Source organism: Coccinella septempunctata, chromosome 1, assembly GCF_907165205.1.
Source record: "Coccinella septempunctata chromosome 1, icCocSept1.1, whole genome shotgun sequence".
In the NCBI taxonomy this organism is placed as follows: domain Eukaryota; kingdom Metazoa; phylum Arthropoda; class Insecta; order Coleoptera; family Coccinellidae; genus Coccinella; species Coccinella septempunctata.
In genome coordinates, this window is record NC_058189.1 from 33,064,656 (window position 1) to 33,087,577 (window position 22,922).

Here is a 22,922-nt window from a genome sequence, read left to right on the forward strand (position 1 = left end):
TTACCTTCGATTTTCTGTAGATTGAAAATGTAATTTCTCACTCGAGTCGAGAATGAGTCATCCAAACGTGATTATATCGGATACAGGAGGACTAGACCTGATCTTCGCGGCTTCGCCATCTGTTTCAACCGGTTAGAGAGATTGTTCCGTGACACATGTTCTTCAAATTTAGCGCGAATCTATTACGAATTCCGTATTATTAGCCTTGAACGATCGAGACAAAGCAGAACATTGACAGTTATTATTGGTTATTTAGTTCCAATAATAAATAAAGCTTTATATAAGCAAGGGCAAAAATGAAACCCCGGAGATATGATGTCTCCGAAAAAATTCATTAGTTTGCACGCATCTTTTCCGTTGCTATTGCTACAAATTATATTGATAATAAGAACACAACGCATCAATTAAATGTTTGGAATTCTAAGAAAAAACCAATGAATTTTTTAGTCGGTTTCAGATTAGAGACATTCTGTCTACCATGATGGGTACTGATGATACTGAACCAACATTACAACATCAATAGAGTTGTCGGTGACTTGAAAATTTCATAAAATGGAAGAATATTTTATGTCCAGTGAGGGGATCTTCGGAAACTAAATGAGGTAGAGCACAATAGATGGCAACTTTCCGAGCTCTTTTTGAGAGATACATAGCATATAATGTTGAAAACCGTAGCCTCCTAGGAGCCTTCGTTTTTGAATTATTAGCAAAAATTGAGATTTTGACGATTTCGAAAAGTTCTCATAACTGTTTTGTCTTTGAAGTTATGCAGATATGAAGATCTGAAACTTGAACCTTTTACCGGCACTTTGTTACCGAGAATCCATCGACTATATTGAAAAAGAGAGAGAGAGAGAGAGGAGAAAAAGTTTATTTTATGGCCATCATATTGAAAAAATTTCTCTCTTCTAGGTTTTGAATTATGAGGCAAAGTTCAGTTTTTTTGGTGTAAACTATTATTGAATTCCTCATCTTTGAATTGGAAAAAAATTCTGATTTCAAAATTTATACGTGAAAGGTGAGTATAGAATTCGATACACAGTTATTTCAAATAATTGTCCTGCTGTGGAATTAGTTCGGCCCCTTATTATTTCTTTACTGATTGGAAAATTTCGAAAAATGGCGATTAATTATGATATGTTAGGTTGGTTGGCAAATAATTTACGAAATTTCGGTTCTTTAGGTAAACAACGTGAATTATATCAGAAGCCACACGGCCCACACGAGGTAGGGAAGAACCTGAATATAATTGGAACAGTTACTGTTGAACCGAACACTTCTTTTCGCAACATAGGGTCGGAATTGATTATTCTATGTTCGAGTGCATGCCGGTTCTAAAGAAGAAATCAAGTTTGCATAATCATTCAGCATTTTTCCAATCAGTTACGAAATAACATATTTATAAGTCTATGCGGAATAATAATGAGCTGAACCAATTCTATAATTTGACAATTATTTGAAATACATGTATCTATGCTTCAAATTCTATACTTTTTTTTAATCAAATTCTATGCTCGCCTCATTATCGATTAAGGCCCGTTTGCACCAATCCCTCTTAAAATGAGTACTTAACTACGCGTAGCTTGAAGTTAATGGACGCTTAATTTTATTGCCAGTTGCGACTGCAGAATCTTAAGTAAGGGGCCCTTAAGTTTTAATATCTAGTGATATTTCAGTTTTTTATTTTGGTGCAACTTTATTCTAGTCCAATAAAGCCTTTTCATTGGTTGGCCGGTTGCCGATGATTTACCAAAATACATTAGAGCAGGTATACTGGCCCTCTTTGCAGATGACACCTCGATGGTGGTCACGGCGCGTAGCGTTGCGGAGCTCTCTGAGAACTGTAGATTGGTTATGGGAGATTTTTGTAACTGGTGTTATAGGAACAGTCTAATGGTTAACGTTGGTAAAACAGAGTGCATATATTTTAAGATAAATAATACCACAGACCAACAAATAAACATTACATACGGAAACACTACCATAGTCTCTCGGGCGTTCGCTAGATTCTTGGGAGTGTACGTCGATGGCGGTCTTAGGTGGAGTAATCATGTGGAAAGTCTCAGTAAAAAATTGAATAGGTCGTTTTTTGCTATAAGCAGAGTTAAGCACTCTCTCCCATTGGTCACCATTTTCAGTATATACTATAGCCTAGTTTATAGTAATATTAGCTACAACATTGTACTGTGGGGAAATTCAACATGTGCGAATCGCATTTTTATCACGTAAAAGCGTATTGTTCGCATGACGCATGATGCTCGGTCTGGGGCCGCTGGACTCGTGTAGACCCTCATTTATTAAATATAGAATCCTACCAGTACCTTGTATTTATATATATATATATATATAATTGTGTGTTATTGATTAAGGAAAATATGCACAAATTAACTAAGTCTTCCGATTACCATGATTATGGAACAAGGAATGGTGACATTCTGTGCACCACTAAGCATAGAACCACAAAATTTGAAAGTTCCCCGTATTATCAGGGTTCCAAATTGTTCAACCACCTTCCTGTAGAAATGAGATGCCTTGACTGTCGTCGGTTCAAAAACGCTGTCAAATCCTTATTGTTGAATAAAGGATATTATAGTGTGGCGGAATATTTAAATGACAAATTGTCCTAGAAATTTTATTTTTTATTGATTAACGTTTTTTACTATTAATTGTGTGTTATTGTATATTTGTATTATTTTTATTGTTTGTAATTGTATAATGACGTATCCTATACATATCTATATGTCAGAAAGGATTCAATATATATTTTTTTTTTCCTTCGTGTGAGGGGAAAACCCCTTTATTATGGGCGCCCAGAGGGTCCGCACTCTAGGTAGTGTGAGACTCCGAGATCTTGTTTGGCTACTCACTAAAAACCCCTCACACATTCCACGGAGAAGTTCTTCGTCCAGTCCTTGCAGCGTCCCTTAACAAAAGAGATGAGCTGCAAGTGGCATCTAGAGTTCATGGGATCTGATGATATGCAGTGACCCAAGCAACACCGCCTTCTGCATTCTGTGCGCAAGTATCTCGGCCCAAGATCTGCAGGCCGGAATAATCTTCAATTCTTCCACGTAGTTGGCTCTCATTCCTCCGAGACATCCTATGATCAGTACAACCATCCTGACTTTATGACCTGGGTACATAGTTCCAAGCTCGAAAACAAGATCTTTGTATTTTTGCCTTTTCTGCTCTTCCTTCATCACCATGTTGTTTTCTGCAGGGGATGAGAATTCCACAACGAACAATTCCTTCAGCTCTTTGTCCAAAAGAAGTATGTCTGGCTTTATTGCATTGATCTGCCGTGTTGTTGAGACAGGATAGTTCCAGTATATTCGAGCTTTCTCGTTCTGGACCACCGCTTCAATCTCCAGAGGCACATATGGTAGCACCGGTTCTTTGTCTATCTCATATGCCGCCCTCAGATGGAAGTAGAGAACTCGGAGTGCCGCGTTGTGTCTCTCTATATATCCCGATGGAGCATGGACTCTACAGGCGGAAAGAATGTGCATAATCGTTTCTTGTTGACTATGGCACGCTCTGCACGTTGTTGGGGTGTCCATTTTCATGATGTTCTTTTTATACCATCTGGTATTTATTACTCCATCCTGACACGCCATCACAAATCCCTCCGTCTCTGACTTAAGGCTAGCCGACTTTAGGAAGGCGAAAGACAATTCTTCCGACAGATCTTGGTCTTTTAAACTCCTGAAAAATATGGAGTGCAGGCTCTTACTCATATGATGTTCGAGTAATGTATTCGACTGAGATTTCCGGATCAGTCTTGCTAGCCTTCTTTGGTCCGCTTGAGTGATCGGTGCTCCAGCACGCTCAGGATCGATCGACACGCCGGTTATACCGAACTTCTCCAAGGCTCTCTGTCCAGCTCGGAATAGGAAGGCTCCGTGGTTCGCGAGTTCATGCTGAGCTACAAACTTCAGAAGCGGATCTTCACTTCTTAGGACCCTTACTGCTGTTTCCAATGTTTGTTGATAGTGTTGATATTCCAAACATTGCAATCCTCTACCCCCCTGGCTTCGGGGAAGGTATATCCTCTGAATCGAGCTATTTGGGTGAAGGCTACGATTCATGTTCATCGTTTTTCTTGTTGACCTATCAAGATCGAGGAGTTCGTTCACCGTCCAGTTTACCACCCCGAAAGAGTAGGTAAGTATCGGGATGGCTAGCATATTTGTAGCTGATACTTTGTTCTTTCCTGACAGCTGTGATTTCCAGATGTCTCTCAGCTTCTTCTTGTAGCTGGCTGATAAGGCGTCCTTTATCTGGGTTGTCTCCAGTACTCCCCTCTGTTTCATCCCGAGAAACTTGTAAGTTTCTCCCTCTTCCAGAAGTCGAAAAGTCATTCCATCTTCCAGTTGGATATCTTCTCCTGGATCATCAACCCTTCCCCTGCGGGGATGAAAAACAGCACACTTGTCCAAACCAAATGACATTCCCATTGCAGAGGTGTAGTCGGAAACGATATTCAATAGCTGTAGTGCGGTCCTGGAGGGGGCGTAGAGTTTCAAGTCGTATATATATTATGACTTTAGCCTTGCGGCTTTCACACTCCTCTCCAGAGGAAAATTCACTTATCCCAGATATCTCAGATATCAAAAGGATTAAGCTCTGTTGGAGCCCTTTCCAGGTTTTCGGGCTCGTGGTGGTGGTCGGGTCCGGGTCGCTCCTCGCCTCCCTGCTGTAGGTTGGATTCCTGCTCCACCCGCACTTCCTGTCGGAGCAGACGGTGTTCCTCTGCATTCCCCATGTACTTGCGTACAGTTCTCGCCGTTCCGAGCAGTACCGCCTTCTGCATGACTCTATAGATATTTTCGTCCAACTGAAGTTTCCTCAAGTTCTCTAGTAGTTTCTTCGGTATCAGGCCTGTAGATGAAATGACAATAGGGATGGTCTTGATATCTTTCAGCTTCCACTGTCTTCTGGTCTGTTCCTCGAGATCTCTGTATTTTGAAATTTTTTCAGTGTGCCTATCTAGAAGATTGGTATTATTTGGAATTGCCACGTCGATGAATAGTGCTCTATCCTCATCCTTATTGAGCAATATGAGGTCTGGTCTATTGTGGGTTATTTTTCGGTCTGTGAGAACCGTGCGATCCCAGTAGAGCTTGTGATGTTCGTTTTCCAGCACAGCATCCGGATGGTAATTGTAATAAGGAACCTTTTTCGAAGTTAGAAGTTGGTGTTTTAGTGCCAATTCTTGGTGAAGAATCTTGGCAACAGCATCATGTCTATTTTTGTACTCCGTGCCCGCGAACTTCTGACATCCCCCGGTGATGTGCTGGATAGTTTCATGTGTCGCACAGCCATAACGACAGCTATCGTCCGCCACTGAGGCATCCTTGGCGATGTACTTCATGTAATTTCTTGTTGGAATCACCTGATCCTGGATGGCGAGCATGAAGCCCTCTGTCTCAGGAAACAACCTTCCGGAAGACAACCAGTAGTTCGACGCAGATATGTCAACGTAATCATGGTTGACCTCGTTCTGGTGCCTCCCATGCAAAGGTTTGCCAATCAGTTTCTGCATTTTACTTTCTGCAGAGTGTTCGACGGTTTCCAAGTGATCCTGTTGTAGCTTTAATGGTGTAGAACTATCAGCAACACAAACTACTCGATGGAGTTCTGAATAATATTATTATTATTATTATTGTTGTCATTTCATTAACCTAACTTTATTGTCTTGTCAGTCAGTGTCAAGTAAACTATTATATTATTATCAAAGAGTGACAACTTTTTGTTGCTGAATTAGCATTATTTACTAAGGCCCGTTTGCACCAATACCCCTTATTAAAACGAGTACTCAACTAAGTGTCGTTTAAAGTTAATGGACTCTTAATTTTATTCCCAGTTGCACGACTGTGGTTTAATAGAATCTTAAGGAAGGGGTCCTTAAGTTTTTATATCTAGAGATATTTCAGTTTTTTATTTTGGTGCAACTTCATCCTACTCCAATAAAGCCATTTCATTGGTTAGCCGGTTGCCGACGATCGTTGTCATTTCATTAACCTAACTTTATTGTCCTGTCACTTAGTGTCAAGGATATTATTATTGGCGAATCCAAAAATCTAGACGCCCTCTACCGACTGAATTACGAAACTACTTTGTCAGTACTGCAAAGTCAAAACAAGTTTAGTTCCTTATGTTTTTTCTTATCTCACGTTGTCCAACAAAGTATTATAATTATTATTTGAAGAAGTTATATCAGGATTATTGTCTGGGTTTCTGAATAGAAATATTGATTCCGAAAAAATATTGGAAAAGGTATTTGTACCAGTGCTTTAAACTGGCAGGAGTTAGGTAAAACGATTTTTCTTTGCGAGAGTTTTCTGCTAAATTCAATTGATGATTTAGAAATACAATTTCATAATTTTCATACTTCCAAATGAATACTTTTTCTCATCTGTAGAACTTGTTCCATGAGCTGAATCATATTTAAGTCTCTTGAGATTTCAGTATGAGGAATACCTATATCATAACATGGAATTGAAATACTTTAAAAAGGAACTTCATAAACTCAGTATATGCTGCCTCAACATTATTAGCTAGGTTTATTTCAAGAAAGAATCTGTGAAATAATATGATTTTGTGTCTAGGTACAGTGGATCACCAATATCATCGCTCGATTTTATTCCACAATTCATCCTTTTCAAATGAAATATTTCCAAAGAATGTTTATCTTTCTTTACGAAACTAAATCAATCAATTCACTTCCGATAATTCCGATAAATATCTTGATTTTCTAGAAAAACTCTGTTAGGCCGTACAAATTTCGAAAAGAGTACTGACAAACGTCAAAGTTTGTTTTCATTTCGCAGCGCCCTCAACGGTAATTGGATTCGCGAATAGTATTATCAGAGTTACAACTTCTCGTTGTTGAATTAGCATTAATATTGATAATGATAAGGATTGTCAAATAAACACTTTCTTTGTAAGGTCTAATGTGAATTTGTTTTACTAATGTTGAAGAGGAACGTGAAGAAAACGTCCTTATTGCCCTTGTTAATACGAATACGTTGAATGATTGCCAAGCAAATGGTGGTAATTTACGAAGGACACTCAACTTCTCAACAGAAGAAAAGAGTTTGTTGCTAATTATAGTATGATTTGTGACACCAGATTGAAAATTGAAAAACACTGATGGCATTACAATAAAGGCAAAAGAAAAGGCTTGGTATTCAGTAATGAATTCATTCAATTTTCAAAATCCAGCAAAAATGGGAAGTTTTGGAGACAGTTCAACAAATTATTTTAGGTTAGAATCCCGCCCTTAAACACCTAAGTGGTCATTACAGGAGCGCTTAAATTTAAGGCTAGCTTTAGCCATTTAAATGTCACTTAACAGTTGGTGCAACGTAATTTAAGTTAAGGGTTCATTTTAAGCGACACTTAACACTAAGTGCGTTTGGTGCAAACGGGTCTTAACTCAATAATTCACATTTCTTGCGATGGCGACGTTTAGAAGAAAACAGTGGACATCTATAATATATATATACATATTTTTGAAATCTGTGAATTTTTTTTCAATTCAGTGATGACAAATTCAAAACCATAAACTGTAAACTATTGACTTTACATAAAAAAAAAGAATTTTGTCTTATAATTCGAAATATATATAATAGGATAGGAAATTCTTTTGAGATTGTCCTGATTATCAGTGGATTGAAGGTAAAAAATTGTGATTGGTTGCAAAGGGTTTGCGACCGATTTCAGATGATTATTATTGTGGATATTGAGCAACTGAACCGGTGAAAATGCAAATACTTACACCAACGGGCTTAAGAAAAAACATAGGTGAATCTACATTTGTCTAGTAGCAGAAAGGGATTTCCAAAGGGTAGGTAAACAGGAAACTGACCTTCTTTCCATACAAGCTTCGTGGTTATCACCTCGTTGATATAAAGGACACAAGGCACTCCACTCACAAAAATGCTCAAATCACGCTGGTTTAATTAATAGATGATTTCACTAGGGATGACAATTGGTGCGATAAATACGGCGATATTACAGAGGATTACTCAGTTTTTTAAAAACCTTTCGGAGCGTCCGATGATGAAAAATTGTTGTTGTCGTGATGATTGATGAACATCGAACATTTCGAAATGGTCAAAATCTCAACTTTTGCTAATAACTCAAAAACGAAGAATACCAGGTCACGGTTTTCATGATTCTTTGTTTCTTTGAAAAAAAAACTCGGAAAGGTGTTCATCTGGTTTGCCCTAGCTCATTTAGTTTCCGAGATCCATTCACTGGATATCGAATTTGGGACACCCTATACAGTTCGAGTTCCAGATGAGTTTAAGTTTGAACCAAGACAATTCAGTACGATTGTCACTGGTAGAATCAGGTTCAATGTTCAACTCGGCCCGAATTTGAACTGTCAGTTGTAAGTTGTAAACAAAATTCTCCCATATTATTGCTTTTCCTCTAAGAATGAGGATAAAATTCATATAGCTCTTCATCAGGATTTTATTTATATTTGTTTCAGTATGTTTTTTCGATAACATTTTCTATGAACTCACAAAAATCGTACGTATAGAAAATCATAAGTGCGATAAAAAATGATAAGTCATCTGTACTAGACGGCGTTCCAGCGTAGATATTCAAAGCCCTGGATGAAGACATTGTCAATAGTCTCCTAACACTATTCCGCAAGATCTGGGAACAAGGAGATGTGCCACAAGACTTCAGAGACGCTTTAGTTATCAACCTCTATAAGAATAAAGGCGATACGTCAAATTGCAACAATTACAGGGGCATATCGTTGCTTAGTGTGGCCGGTGAAATTCTCTCGAAGATTATGGCTAATCTTCTGATTCAACTCTTAAAAAAGCTATTACCTGAATCCCAGTGCGGCTTTCGAGCAAATAGAGGTACGGTAGACCTAATTTTTACACTGCGACAGCTGCGAGAGAAGGCCCGTGAACAACAATCAAGGATATATACAGCCTACATCGATTCAAGTAAGGCCTTCGACTCGGTGAATCGGAGAGCGCTATGGAAAATCATGGGACGCCCTGGAGTACCGAAAAATTCTTAGCAGTGTGTAAAAGCCTTCATACCAACAACACCGCTAGAATACAGCATAATGGCTCTACAAACGACCATTTCTTAACCAACTCTGGAATAAAACAACGTTGCGTGTTAGTACCTTTACTGTTCAATATTTTAGCCATAGGTGTCTCGATAATTGCTGACATGAGTTTGCCTGTAAGAGGTGTTGGAATAAGATTCAGATTTGATGGAGGCCTAGTTAACGAAGCTTTAAGCCTTAGATTCAATATCGACAAAACCAAAATCCTGGTAAGTCCGCCAGAAAGATTTCAATCAGATATCAGCCTGGACGCTTGGAGGATGAAACTCTAGAACAGGTCGAGCAGTTCAAATACTTGGGAAGCTTCATAAATACTAGGGCTAACCTACCCACGGAAATACACAACCGTATCAATTCGGCATCACGGGCATTCTGGAAGCTAAAGGACAGAGTGTTTCGAAATCACGACCTCAATCTGAAGGCCAAGACAGCTGTTTACAAAGCAGTTGTCCTCCCTACCCTTCTTTACGGAAGCGAAAGTCCGACGCCGACATATTAAACAGCTTGAACAAACGCAAAAACCTCATCTAAGACAGATAATGCACATCAGATGGTTCCACAAAGTTTCGAATGCGGAAGTCTTGCAACGCACGAGTTGTACAACAATTGAGACTCAAGTAATGAGGGCCCGACTCAGATGGAGCGGCCACATTCTGAGGATGCAAGACACAAGAATCCCGAAAATAGCTCTGTATGGCGAATTCACAGAGGAAGCCCGGAAACCAGGAGGCCAGTATGAGTGGTTTAAGGATATACTACATCAATCCCTAAAATCAGTTAATGCCAATCATAACTGGGAACAACTAGCGTTAGACAGGTCACAATGGAGGTCTTTGGTACACAGTTATAATGGAGACTCGAGAAGGATACAGTGGCGGCCAGATCTTTTTGGTGACTATCCATGCCCGGAGTGTGGGAGGATCTGTAGGTCACGGTTGGGTCTCTTCAGTCGTAGGAGGGCACACAGTCGCAATTAGCCCTCAGAAATTATAAGTCTGTTCGGATTGTTTTTTGTTTTTTTTGTCTTTTTGTAGTTTTATTCCCGGTAAAGTGATACAGCAATGCATGGATGGATGGATGGATGTATCCGAATATAATTGACGAATTGACCTATAGTCACAACACTCTAAACCACCCACATTACAAAGTCTGAACGAGACAACGATCTGATGATCGGTACGGGATTATCTGATAGCCCCCAAAGATTACAGAGTTAGCTAACTCTATAATTATACCCCTTATTCTCTACCCTACGTACGCAGCCTTGGTACGCTGCGTTTGGTAACTCACGACTCAGGCACAATCATGTGAGTCGTATGTGAATTGACGTCCAGTCACTGTATATTGTTCCGAATGTTACAGTGCTTTCAGCTGGACCTGGCGGACAAAGTTGGTTTTAAGCATGAAAAATACTTCATCAAATCATTTCAGACCATTTTCGGCAAAAAATTTGAAAATGACAAAGGTGCTACCTTTAAACCACCGGCTGCGCTCCTGTAAAGGCGCTTTCACACCAAACGAGCATTACAGTGTTGGCTGATTTTTTTTATACAACTTTTTGAGCTCTAAAAAATTGTTCAATCATTTCTTACCATCTCTGATTAGTTTATCCACATCGGCTTGAAAGCCTGAAATCAACGGTTTTATGCACGACTTGTTTATGATGAAACACAATGGCGATATACGATATTTTTTGTCATTTTTTTATTGCATAGGAATAAAATTCCCCCGAAAACCTTATTCGAATAAATTCTTCACTCTAAAGTGCAATTCCCATCGAAAATGGTCATCTGATTCCTAAGTTATATAAATAGCCTCTTTATATTGAATATTATTTTGTATTGAATTGAAAATGTAAAAATTGGTTATCCTCAAAAGTTATACATGCCTTCGCGAATTTTTTCAAAGATTTCCTCGAGCTCTACAAAATTGTACTTGATCATTTCCCCATATCTCTCAAAGTTTACCCATTGTCGCCACAAAAGTCTGAAATCAACGGCTTCATTCACGACGTTTATGAAAAATCAATATTTTTTTCATCTCATTTATTATAATCATTTCGAATTATCTAATATCTTCATGAATTGTAGTCTATGTTCTATTCTGATGTAAAAGCTATATTACAGTAAAGTTTCATTGAAATTTATCCAATAGTTTGTGCGTGAAAGACTAACAAACATCCATACAAACTTTTGCGTTTATATTATTATATTATATTATATTAGATATTAGATATAATTTTTCATTTATCATTTTCTAACATTTCAAGTTCCGAATGAGTACTCTTCATTTAGGAATTATAAGGATATTATTTATTCATTACGGTATTCAAGATATAAAAACTTACCCTTCTGACGTACGAAGCTTGGGGATGATGTTTTACAGGCATAAAGAATAATTTCATCCTATCAAAGAATTGTATACCATCAATGGAAGCAGCCCCCATGTAAAGGAATACTCCAAATAACACAGCCATAGGTATCAATCTGTAAAAAAAAATCGATTATACGAGTTATCAATCAAACTTAGATAAATCGAATTCCATTGGTGAAAATAGCATTGCTCTAGATTAAGATTTTTTTTAAGTATTCCAGGTTGAGACACCCGGTGGATAATGAGTTCATCTCACTCAAAACCACCTGGGTCGCGCTTAAAGGTGGAGTAATACAGTGTGGATAAGATAGAACTGCGTTCTTGAATGATTTCAAGCGAAACGATCGTAAAGTCAATTTTAATTTTTGATTTAACACCTTATGGCATAAAATTGTACTGGTTTCAACGTGAATGTTAAGGTAACCTTTCCCTAATAGGCAAAAAAATTTGTGTCTTATGACATAGTCGTAATAGTGATAGAAGTAGAAGTCCTTTCAATGGAGGTAATGATTAGGAAAATAAACATGGAGATGCGTACAAAGGAAGACTAAAGAAGGGAATCCACCACCCAAAATTTTAAAGATAATAAGTAGGCAACATAAATGATATATACAGGGTCTTTCACGAGGAACCTCTCCCATGTTTATGCGGGAAACTACTGAACGTATTTTCATGAAATTCAGCACTTATGAGTATTTCACGATGCTGATGAAATCTAAAATATTTTCAAGGCATGAGCACCTCCGGTTTTTCCGGAAATGACGTCAACTTCCGTTTTTCAAATTAGAACACAATTTTTTTATTGCTGAAATAGATTCCTTAGAAAATTTCAAGTTATTTTGATGTAACATTTTTCAGTTTTGGTTGGAAAATTCGAAAAAAAAATCGAAAATAGAGCTCCGCTGAAACAAGAATAACTTCGAGGTTTTTGGATGGAAAATTTTCATTTTTGGGATTTTTCAAGATGTAAGATTGATGTATCCACTTTAAAAATCGAAATCGCGATTCATGATACAGGGGGTGAAAAAATCGCTTTCAAAGTTAGGGATGACAAAATCGTGAAAAATCAATTTTTTCAAATTAGAACCCCATTTTTTTATGACAGATATTGAATCTACGTTAAAAAATAATGTGAGTGTTTGCATCACACCCTTGCCCTAAAATGGATATTTTCCGAGTTATTCACAAAAAACTGTTTTTCGTCTTGAATTTTCAGCTATTTCTTTTCCCTTCACGCCAAAAGATGAAATTTTCAGGAACTGTTATTTGAACCATGCTGTAGATTTTTCACCCCTTCTTGAAACCGACTTCAAGTTACTATTAGAAGAACCATGGCAAACTCTCGCAGTTTTAACTAGAGAAGATGCTCAAAGTTTTGACCGTTAATTTCTAGACATTTATTTATACGTCTCAGGAATGCTTCGTGCGTTGCTCTTCTTATTTCATCGGGAGGAAGAGATCTGCAAAAGTGTTTAAAAACCAAATTGAGTTTCAAAACTATGAATCTAAAAATCTAAACAAACCTGAACGCATTTCTGACTCGTTCTATGCAGTCCTCTTTATCAGTCAGGGGAGTTGAGTAGACAATATTTTTTATCCTACCCCAAACATAATAGTCTAGAGGAGTTAAATCGGGAGAACGTGGTGGCCAAAGATGTGGGCCATTGTTCGCCAACCATCGATCTTCAAATAGCCTGTAGGGGATATTTGACACATTGAGTGAATTGTGTGTATCTTGTTGATACCATAAGTCATTATGGTTCTGTACTAGCGGCTCAATTATTTGAGTCAATATGTCAGAATATCTATCTCCCAAGGGAGAACATTCTTTAAATAATGCAAACATGTGTAGTGTTCTATCTTACCAGTTAAAATCCCATCATAAATGTGAACATCGAGAATTGCATTATTTTTGATGGCGCAAAAAACATTGAAACTCCAGGTCTCTTGAAAGTTCCATTGTCTGAAGTGGTGGTTGTTCTCTTCATCCCAATAATGACTGTTATGCCTATTGAAAGAACCATTCTTTGTGAATTTAGATTCATCTGTCCAAATTATACAGTCCAAAAAGTTTTCATTCTCTTGAAATCGAATCATCATAGCTTCGACAAACTCTGTTCCCCTGACGAAATCAGTTTCCTTCAAATGCTGTACCCTATTGAATTTATATGGGTGCATTTTATGTTTTTTTAATATTCTCCAAACACTCGATTGAGATAATCCCAGATCAATCTCGGCATCTTTGAGAGAATTTTGAGGATTCACACGAAAATATGCAAGAACTGTTATTTCGTTGTTCTCATCTTGTACTACACTTTTTTCTCTGTGTATAGTTTTCTTAACGAAAGATCCGACATTTCTCAAGTTTGTCATGCTTCTGTTAATGGTATCTCTCGTTGGTCTGGGTCGGTCAGGAAACCTCTCAATGAACAGTCGAATCGTTCTATCTACAACTTTATTACATTCTCCATGAAGTAGAATGAGATTTAAATAATCTTCATTGGTAAAATTAGGCATAGTGATCGATTTTATAACTTAATACGAATTATCACCAAATTAATAGTAAACACAAAATGCTACTGAATAAAGAGGAATTTGGCAGATGTAATTAATGATATCTATCATTAAAAAAAAAGAATGTAAAACATGGTCAGTTTTTTATCACTGGAGAGAAAACCGATGGCCGATTAGTTGAAATAAAGAGGTTTCCGATACAAATTCGAATCAAAATTCGCCATCTATTTAGGAACAACCTGTAACTTTTTTCTCTAGCATATTAGGGTAGTAAAATCTAAAACATGGTTTAAGTAACAGTTCCTGAAAATTTCATCTTTTTGGCGTGAAGGGAAAAGAAATAGCTGAAAATTCAAGACGAAAAACAGTTTTTTGTGAATAACTCAGAAAATATCCACTTTAGGGCAAGGGTGTGATGCATACACTCACATTATTTTTTAACGTAGATTCAATATCTGCCATAAAAAAATGGGGTTCTAATTTGAAAAAATTGATTTTTCACGATTTTGTCATCCCTAACTTTGAAAGCGATTTTTTCACCCCCTGTATCATGAATCGCGATTTCGATTTTTAAAGTGGATACATCAATCTTACATCTTGAAAAATCCCAAAAATGAAAATTTTCCATCCAAAAACCTCGAAGTTATTCTTGTTTCAGCGGAGCTCTATTTTCGATTTTTTTTCCGAATTTTCCCGCTCAGAGAGAATTTTCCAACCAAAACTGAAAAATGTTACATCAAAATAACTTGAAATTTTCTAAGGAATCTATTTCTGCAATAAAAAAATGGTGTTCATTTCCGGAAAAACCGGAGGTGCTCATGCCTTGAAAATATTTTAGATTTCATCAGCATCGTGAAATACTTATAAGTGCTGAATTTCTTGAAAATACGTTCAGTAGTTTCCCGTATAAATATGGGTGAGGTTCCTCGTGAAAGACCCTGTAGATGGAGTATATGGAGCTGACACTAAGTGGGTACTAAGGACTTCTATTCGAGAGTCTTTCAGACTTAAATATATACTTGCAATCGGCAGATGTGTAGATATGAACCTGACAAGAAACTCGGAAATGTGACATATAGCGATTCATTTGATAGTCAGGCTGCTATCAGAGCTCGTAGCTCCAATGTTATCAGTTAAAACTGATATAGGAGTACTGAACAAAACTGGAAATATTGAAATGAAATAGTCAAGAATAACAAGATCTGTTAAGTCTGGGTTGCCAGTCACTCGGAAATCGAAGGAAATCAAGAGGCCAATACACTTTTGTCTGAAAGGGATCAAGAACTGCGCTCACTGTGCTCATAGGAAGACTCAATATTGACCAAACCAAAATCCTGGTAAGTCCGCCAGAAAGATTTCAATCAGATATCAGCCTGGACGCTTGGAGGATGAAACTTTAGAACAGGTCGAGCAGTTCAAATACTTGGGAAGCTTCATAAATACTAGGGCTAACCTACACACGGAAATACACAACCGTATCAATTCGGCATCACGGGCATTCTGGAAGCTAAAGGACAGAGTGTTTCAAAATCACGACCTCGATCTGAAGAGCAAGATAGCTGTTTACAAAGCAGTGGTCCTCCCAACGCTTCTTTATGGAAGCGAAAGCTGGACGCTTTACAGGCGACATATTAAACAGTTTGAACAAACGCAACAACGTCATCTAAAACAAATAATGTACATCAGATGGTTCCACAAGGTTTCAAATGCAGAAGTCTTGCAGCGCGCGAGTGTTATATCAATTGAGACTCAAGTAACGAGGGCCCGACTCAGATGGAGCGGCCACATTCTGAGGATGCAAGACACAAGACTCCCCAAAATAGCTCTGTACGGCGAATTTACAGAGGGAGGCTCGAAAACCAGGAGGCCAGTATTTATAAGCGGTTTAAGGATATACTGCATTAATCCCTAAAATCAGTTAATGCTAATCATAACTTTAGACATATTACAGTGGAGGTCTTTGGTCCACAGTTATAATGGAGACTCGAGAAGAATACAGAGGCGGCCAGATCTGGTTGGTGACCATCGATGTCCGGAGTGTGGAAGGATCTGTAGCTCACGGTTGGGTCTCTTCAGACAGAGGAGGGCACACAGTCGCAAGAAGCCCAGTAAGAAATTATATAAGTTTGATCGCACCGATATGTTTTTGAGTCTTTTTGTAGATTTATTCTTGGTAACGGAATACAGCAATGAATAAACGAATGAATGAATGAATGAATGAATGAATGAATGAATGAATGAATGAATGAATGAATGAATGAATAAATGAATGAATGAATGAGGAAAATGCACAAAGGCATGTCCTTGATAAACTGTCCGCGGAGGAAGTGAGAAGATCGTTTATATGGATTAGGAAGAAGGTGGTTTACAACACATAAACTTGCAGAAGGAAAACCCAAACATTCACATTAAAACAAATTGAATTCACACCATCTTTGACAATATGAATGCATCTGTTGATGAGAAAATTTTTCATGCAGTCACGATCCTGTCTAACCCTGTGCGTATTAATAAACAGATCTTAACTTGTGAGAGGGTCTTAAGATTTGCATCGATACACCAGTCATCTCATTTGAGTAGGCGCTTATTAATAAATCAGACTGATATCCTCAAATGATCTCAAGATCAGGTTTTGGAAAAGACAAATTTTGAGTATGGTCAGAGCCTGACTCAAGATGTGAACTGAAAGTAATTTCTCTTTAATGCTTCCAAAAATTGGCATTATCTAAGTAAAATATGGAAGCCTTGGAAGACGAGGTCAACTCAACTACAACGTTGAAATAGATCACTTCGATGAATAAGAATGTGATGTGACATGTCCGTTCGTTCAAGATCGAAAATTCCACTTCGCTATACTCCATTGCAAGCCACAGTGATGAAAAAATATCCAGTAAAAATAAAAATACTAATTTCTCTTTTCGTTCTGTAATCTCAAGTCCACCTCAAGACATTCATAACTTGAGATTCAAGACTCGCTTCTGGAGATAGTATGAAACTGATAACGACTTAATATGGGTTTATTAATAAGCGGTCATCTTGAGACGCTGTTACTATCTTGAGAAAGTATCAACTGAGATAGGTCTTGAGACCCGTTTTGAGATCTGATTATTAATACGAGCCTAAGACAGGTTCGATGAGGATGTATCTATGTCTCTGAAAGTAACTGCTAATAAACGAAATGCCGGAAATGCTGTATTGTTTGCACCCCTACACAGTTCTTGATGTTATTATGAATTGAAAGCAATTCGAAATTATACCGAAAACTGTTAAAGTTGCCCATATAATCCGTAAACTGTTTATAACTCCCCGTGCTTCATGACAATTCGATGGTTACAACGCAACCTTCCAGCCTGTTCTTGTATGCTAGGGTCATGCTAATGACCTTTCTATGCAGAAATCAACAGAATTCAATATTCAGTGTTCTCCTGAAAATGTCTCAAACATATATCTATCATATTCTATATCGATAATGAGACAGAGAAAAGTGAAGCCAGCCCGTGGCAGAAATCGACTTCTGCGCGTGTGCAGAAATATTAAGAATAAAAATACCTGATTAGCGCTCTCTTTCTGATGCATGGTTTTATGAACTGACAGGAATGAAATGATTTTACTTCACAACCATTCGAATATTTTCGACCTTAACCTAACAATATGCTCAAAGATTATAGAGTAGAAAGATGGGAAACGAGGCGACTAAATACAGTGACTGTACGACTAAAGCGATTTGAGCGCCATCTGTGTGTCAAGCGTGTTTTTAAGACGCTAGGACTGGTTAAAATATTAATTTGAGTGCCATTTGCAGAAATATATGAAATTTTGTAAGATTTCAGACGTCAATTTTGATCAAAGAGGTTTTGATTGTTTTGATTTTCGTACCGTTTCTTGTTTATCTAGCTCGTTCTAGTTGCTGATTAATGATTATTGAATTTTTTGTCGTATGTCTTGGTGAAAATACCAAAATATTGTTCGAAAATTATTGAATGGTGAAGAACTGTCGATCAAATAATAAAATGGATTTTCCGAGATTAAGTTTTTCACTCAACTAAGAAAAATGGAAGCGTAAGTATCAAAACTCCTAACATGTGAATCGGTCATTCATTGATTCTAATTTTCAGTGCTCCGAAGTGGATAAAATTCTCAGGGCTTGAAGACAATTACTTCAGCAAACACTACTACACCATGTACAGTGAACATTCTACTGCAGGTCAATTGAGAACTGTTCATCCACGAAAATTGTTGTATGCAGAAAGCATCTCTTGCATGAACGGCCTATTAAGGGGAAATTATGATCTTTATAGGTCCATTCAATGATTCTCAATTGCTACTCATTCAATATATTCAGAAATGCAGAGGCTTTATTGACTTCCCTTTGGGAGTCTGAAAATAAATAACGTTGAAATTATAATTCTAAGTGGTAACGTTTCGGAGTCTATATCAGACTCCTTCATCAGACGAAAAATCTATTTTCGAAAATCTTCTGAATTGTGGCTTTTTCGAAAATAGAAATTAGAATTATAATTTCAACATTATTTATTTTCAGTTCATTGTCAGGCAACAATTTTTTCTAGTTAATTTGCTCCTGACAAATTAGTGCAAGAATTTACGCAGGAGCAAATCGTTGATTTCATTTTTAATTGATTTTGTTTCAGAGATTGGGAGTGAAAACCCTAAAAAGTTTATTAAGAAATGGAATATGTATGCTTCGATGGTATATTGAATATTGGTTCATATTAATTTCTGATATATGTATATCTTACAAATTCAACTAAGTTCATTTCCAGAACAACCTGTTGTACAGAAATAACACCTTCGACGTATAGCAGATCACCATATACTTAAGTGTCCTAGTCAAAGCTTCATTTGGTGCCCATAATTTAAATTTTTGTAAATTTTTTTATAATTGCAAATAAAAATATAGCACATCCAACAGCGTTTTTCATTGATATCAATTGATTACAAACAATGTTTAGATGAAAACTAACATCCTGATCACAAAACGAAACCATACTTTTGTTTTGTCGCTCAGGATGTTTGTTTTCTGATAGAAACAAAGTCGATATCGAAATTTAATACGAGGAATAAAATTCGAATTTCGCGCCCCTCGATTAAAAAACAGAAAACTGCTATTAAAAAGTTTTTCTGTATTGACAGTGCGTTTTTAGCGCCATCTCATTGTCAAGCGTGTTTTCACTGGCCAAAATGTAGTCGGTTTATAGCTTAGAACATAGAATATCTATATATATATCTTAGAATATAGAATAACAGGAAGGAGCATATTGCTCATTTCAATTTGACCGGAATAGAGGAGAAATATGGCCGACACATATTTCCGTTTCAACAGTGGCGTAGGACAATGAAAAAACTAACTTCAATAGTCAGTTGATTCTGATTAATCAAAAAAATTAGGAAAGCACTGACGTAAAGTCAGAAGCTTTTTCACGATCGTTCGAATTGATAATCAAAGCTATACTTAATGGTATTAAGGTCTATGACTTAACATCACCTACGCCTGGAGTTTTATTGTCATGGGATAACCTTGTTATGTCATGAAATTCAGAAACTCATAATTAATACCTGATATTCAGCTTAAAAAATCACCTACCTATAAATTATTCACGCTAAAATATCCAAAATCCTTATTTTCAGCAAATTTCAAGAATCCAAATTACCAAAATTAAGTTAAAACATCACATTGTTCATTTGGCCACAGATAACAGAATCATTTGACTTCCAAGTCTGCCACTTTTCAAATCAGAATTTGGAAGACCAATATGGCCGTTTCCGTCGCATAATTCCCGTCACATTTATTCGAAAAAGCTCCTTCCTGATATTCTATGTTCTAAGATATATATATATATTATTCTATATTCTAAGGTTTATAGTACTAGAGATATGAGGGCGTGTCCTATCTTTCTACTCTATAATCTTTGAATAAGCTGATATTGGTTTGAATCAGGTTCGAACTCAGGTTTGCATTACGCAGTACTGTTTTTATCGTTGATTTCTAATAATTAGAAGTCAAAATTTACGAAACTTCATCATATTGCAACACTAGACGCTCGGATTCATAACAAAATATTATGAAATATTATGTTTTTTCCAGGAAAACTTGCGGAGTGCGGAGATTAATAAAAGTGATGTTGAATCAACAAAATTGTAGGATTGTGAATACATTTTTCTAGGTTGTTTGCTATCGTATATTATCTGCATTGTATCTAGATAAGTCTGTTCTTGTCTTGAAATTCAGTTGGCAGTTGAGGTAATAATTCTAGTTCAATTTATTTTTTGCAGCACTGAAATAGTAAAATATTCAAATCGACATCTATATGTATATCTATAAAGCTCAACTGTAGTTACCAATATGTACCATTTTCTCATCTTCTAAATATTCTTATTGCCCAATTGATTATTGTATTGCTTTTATTGAAGCATTGGTCTTTTAATGAGCACTCTTATATATAATATATCTACATATTACTATTACATTAATTAAATGTTGACCCAAAAATATTTTTTATTCAGTATTGAGTAGATTTACAGGAGGGGAAATTCAGGAGGTGAGATAAGTATGATGAGTACACGTACACGCAATATTGAAACTGGTATGAAACAGTAATATAAAACGAACTTGTTATTATGTAATTATGGACAATACCATTCCTATTCGGCACTTATTATTTCACAAATCATAATAATATGGGTGAATAGTTTTTATGCACTTATTTGGTTTGATCTCTTTTCGTTGATTCATCTGAAGTTGAAAAAAACGGATACATTCTCGATAAATTTAATATTCATTAACTTTCGCCTACTATAAAATTCTTCTCAAAATATGTACAAGAATTTGAAATAAATCATCATTTGAATTCATTCAATCATCCAACGTCAAATATGAAAACAAACTAACCAATATTTTGAATTTTCGAACTTCTAATTCGCGCATGCGTGTTAGTCAATTCCTGCCAGCAATTTGGATTTACTTTTTCCCGTAGCCTAGAACGCGTGTTACCAATAACACAGGCCAACACACATTTTGGTGCCTGCGATTTTTTAACTGTTCCTGAGTAATTTTTGGATGCAGAATGTAAAAAAGTTCTCAGATTTTGTCTATCAGATCTAGTTTTTGAGATTTTTAAAAAAAATTGTGTATATAATTTACGTTATAACTGTTATAATATTATATATAATAGGTATATGGTCTCAAATTATTCGAGTGCCATAAAGAGGTCCATACTAAAAAATAATTTTTGTCATGTATGTATTATATCTCATTTATCTCTAGTGCATTCCACTTGGCACCGAATATTCAAAACTTTATTGTTATCCTACATATTACAATTGAATATTTACATCAATAAAACTGTGAAACGTTAATTACAAATTTTATACACGTGATAACAGAAAAAGTAGTAGGATCAAAACTCAAGTTAAAGATAAATTTTTGAATTTGACACAAAAATATTCAACATAATTTTTACTTAAAAAAGAATTGAATTAATCAAACTTACCTAAGAAGTGGAGCCATAAGTACTGACAGACCAATAAGTGTGGCAACAGCTAACGCCGATATACGTTGCTCCTTAACCTCGATCAAATGCGGTTTTTCACCAGGCGCGTGTGTCCTGGACATCACTGTCAGGGCAGAAACGTGCGTGATGGATCTGACAGTAGCTGCACATACCCAGGGAAGCCCGAATGTGCCACTGAGAATATTGCACAGACAGATCAGTACAATGTCTAAGTGGAAACCGCTACCCTTCTTCAATTTTCTTTCTTTTTTGTCTATGATCAATCTGAAAAGAAAAAATATTTATGACAGCAATCTTTCTGACGAACGCGATGCGATTTCCTTAGTTTTGAAAACAGATGATGTGTTATAATAATGTGAGTACGGAATTATTGTATTTAGGGACGGATGCAGAACTCCCATTTATTTCACCCAGGAGACGACATTCATTTATTGAAAATATGGCAATATGTAATGCCAATGCTCAAATAGTTAACCGCAACATAGTACTCTGGTCAGGTTGTAGATATTTTCATAAATACTAGCTGCTGGCAAGTTGATCTAATGACATCCGTTTTTTTAAATTTCAAGTGATGGATCGTCACAAAATTATCTTCGTGTCAGTAACTTTTTAGTGGTTTTGAATTTCAGTGTACTGTTCAATTTTTTTAAATTTGATAAGAAAATTCCAGATGCGTTAGTACGTACTGGGCTCATTTTAAATGGTCCATCCTCAATTAAATTTTCCATTTGCCAGCAAATTTGAAAGAATTGCTATCGAATTGAGCATAAGGTGTGCCATATAAAATAGGCACAAAATATTAAAGTTTCAATATGTCATCAATTAATCGTCTCATTTTTCACACCCAGTAGAGCCCTGAATTATAATTATAAAAAGTCAGTAGTATCTTCGCTGTTCTATATCCTGCAGACAGTGAATTCATTTACTGCGAAATCAAGTTTTTTCGAAGGCTCATTATTTCTATGTCAACGTCAACGGTAGAACATCCTCCATACAAGTCTCGTTTAATTCTGACAAACAACGGTATTCGCGAATCCAATTACCGTTGGGGGCGCTGCGAAATGTAAACAAACTTTGACGTTTGTCAGTACTCTTTTCGAGATTTGTACGGCCTAACAGAGTTTTTCTAGTAAATCAAGATATTTATCGGAAGTGAATTGATTGAATAATTTTCGTAAAGAAAGATCAACATTCTTTGGAAATACTTCATTTGAAAGGAATTAATTGTGAAATAAAATCGAGCGATGATATTGGTTACCCACTGTACATAGACACAAATTCCTATTGGCGAATCCAAAAGTCTAGACGCCCTCTGCCGACTGAATTACGAAACTACTTTGTCAATACTGCAAAGTCAAAACAAGTTTTGTTCCTCATGTTTTTTCTTATCTCACGTT

At 36.6% G+C, this 22,922-nt stretch overlaps 1 protein-coding gene across 3 annotated transcripts in view; it reads right to left on the reverse strand.

Moving 5' to 3' along the window:
• Positions 1 to 22,922, reverse strand: part of LOC123320214 (anion exchange protein 3) — a 254,710-nt gene that overhangs the window by 53,212 nt on the left and 178,576 nt on the right. For all 3 annotated transcript variants that reach the window (XM_044907456.1, XM_044907464.1, XM_044907448.1), the window contains 2 exons: positions 21,505 to 21,789; positions 11,457 to 11,595 (listed from right to left, as the gene is read on the reverse strand). In XM_044907456.1, coding sequence (XP_044763391.1) covers positions 11,457 to 11,595; positions 21,505 to 21,789 — 424 coding nt within the window. The remainder of the gene's footprint in view (positions 1 to 11,456; positions 11,596 to 21,504; positions 21,790 to 22,922) is intronic.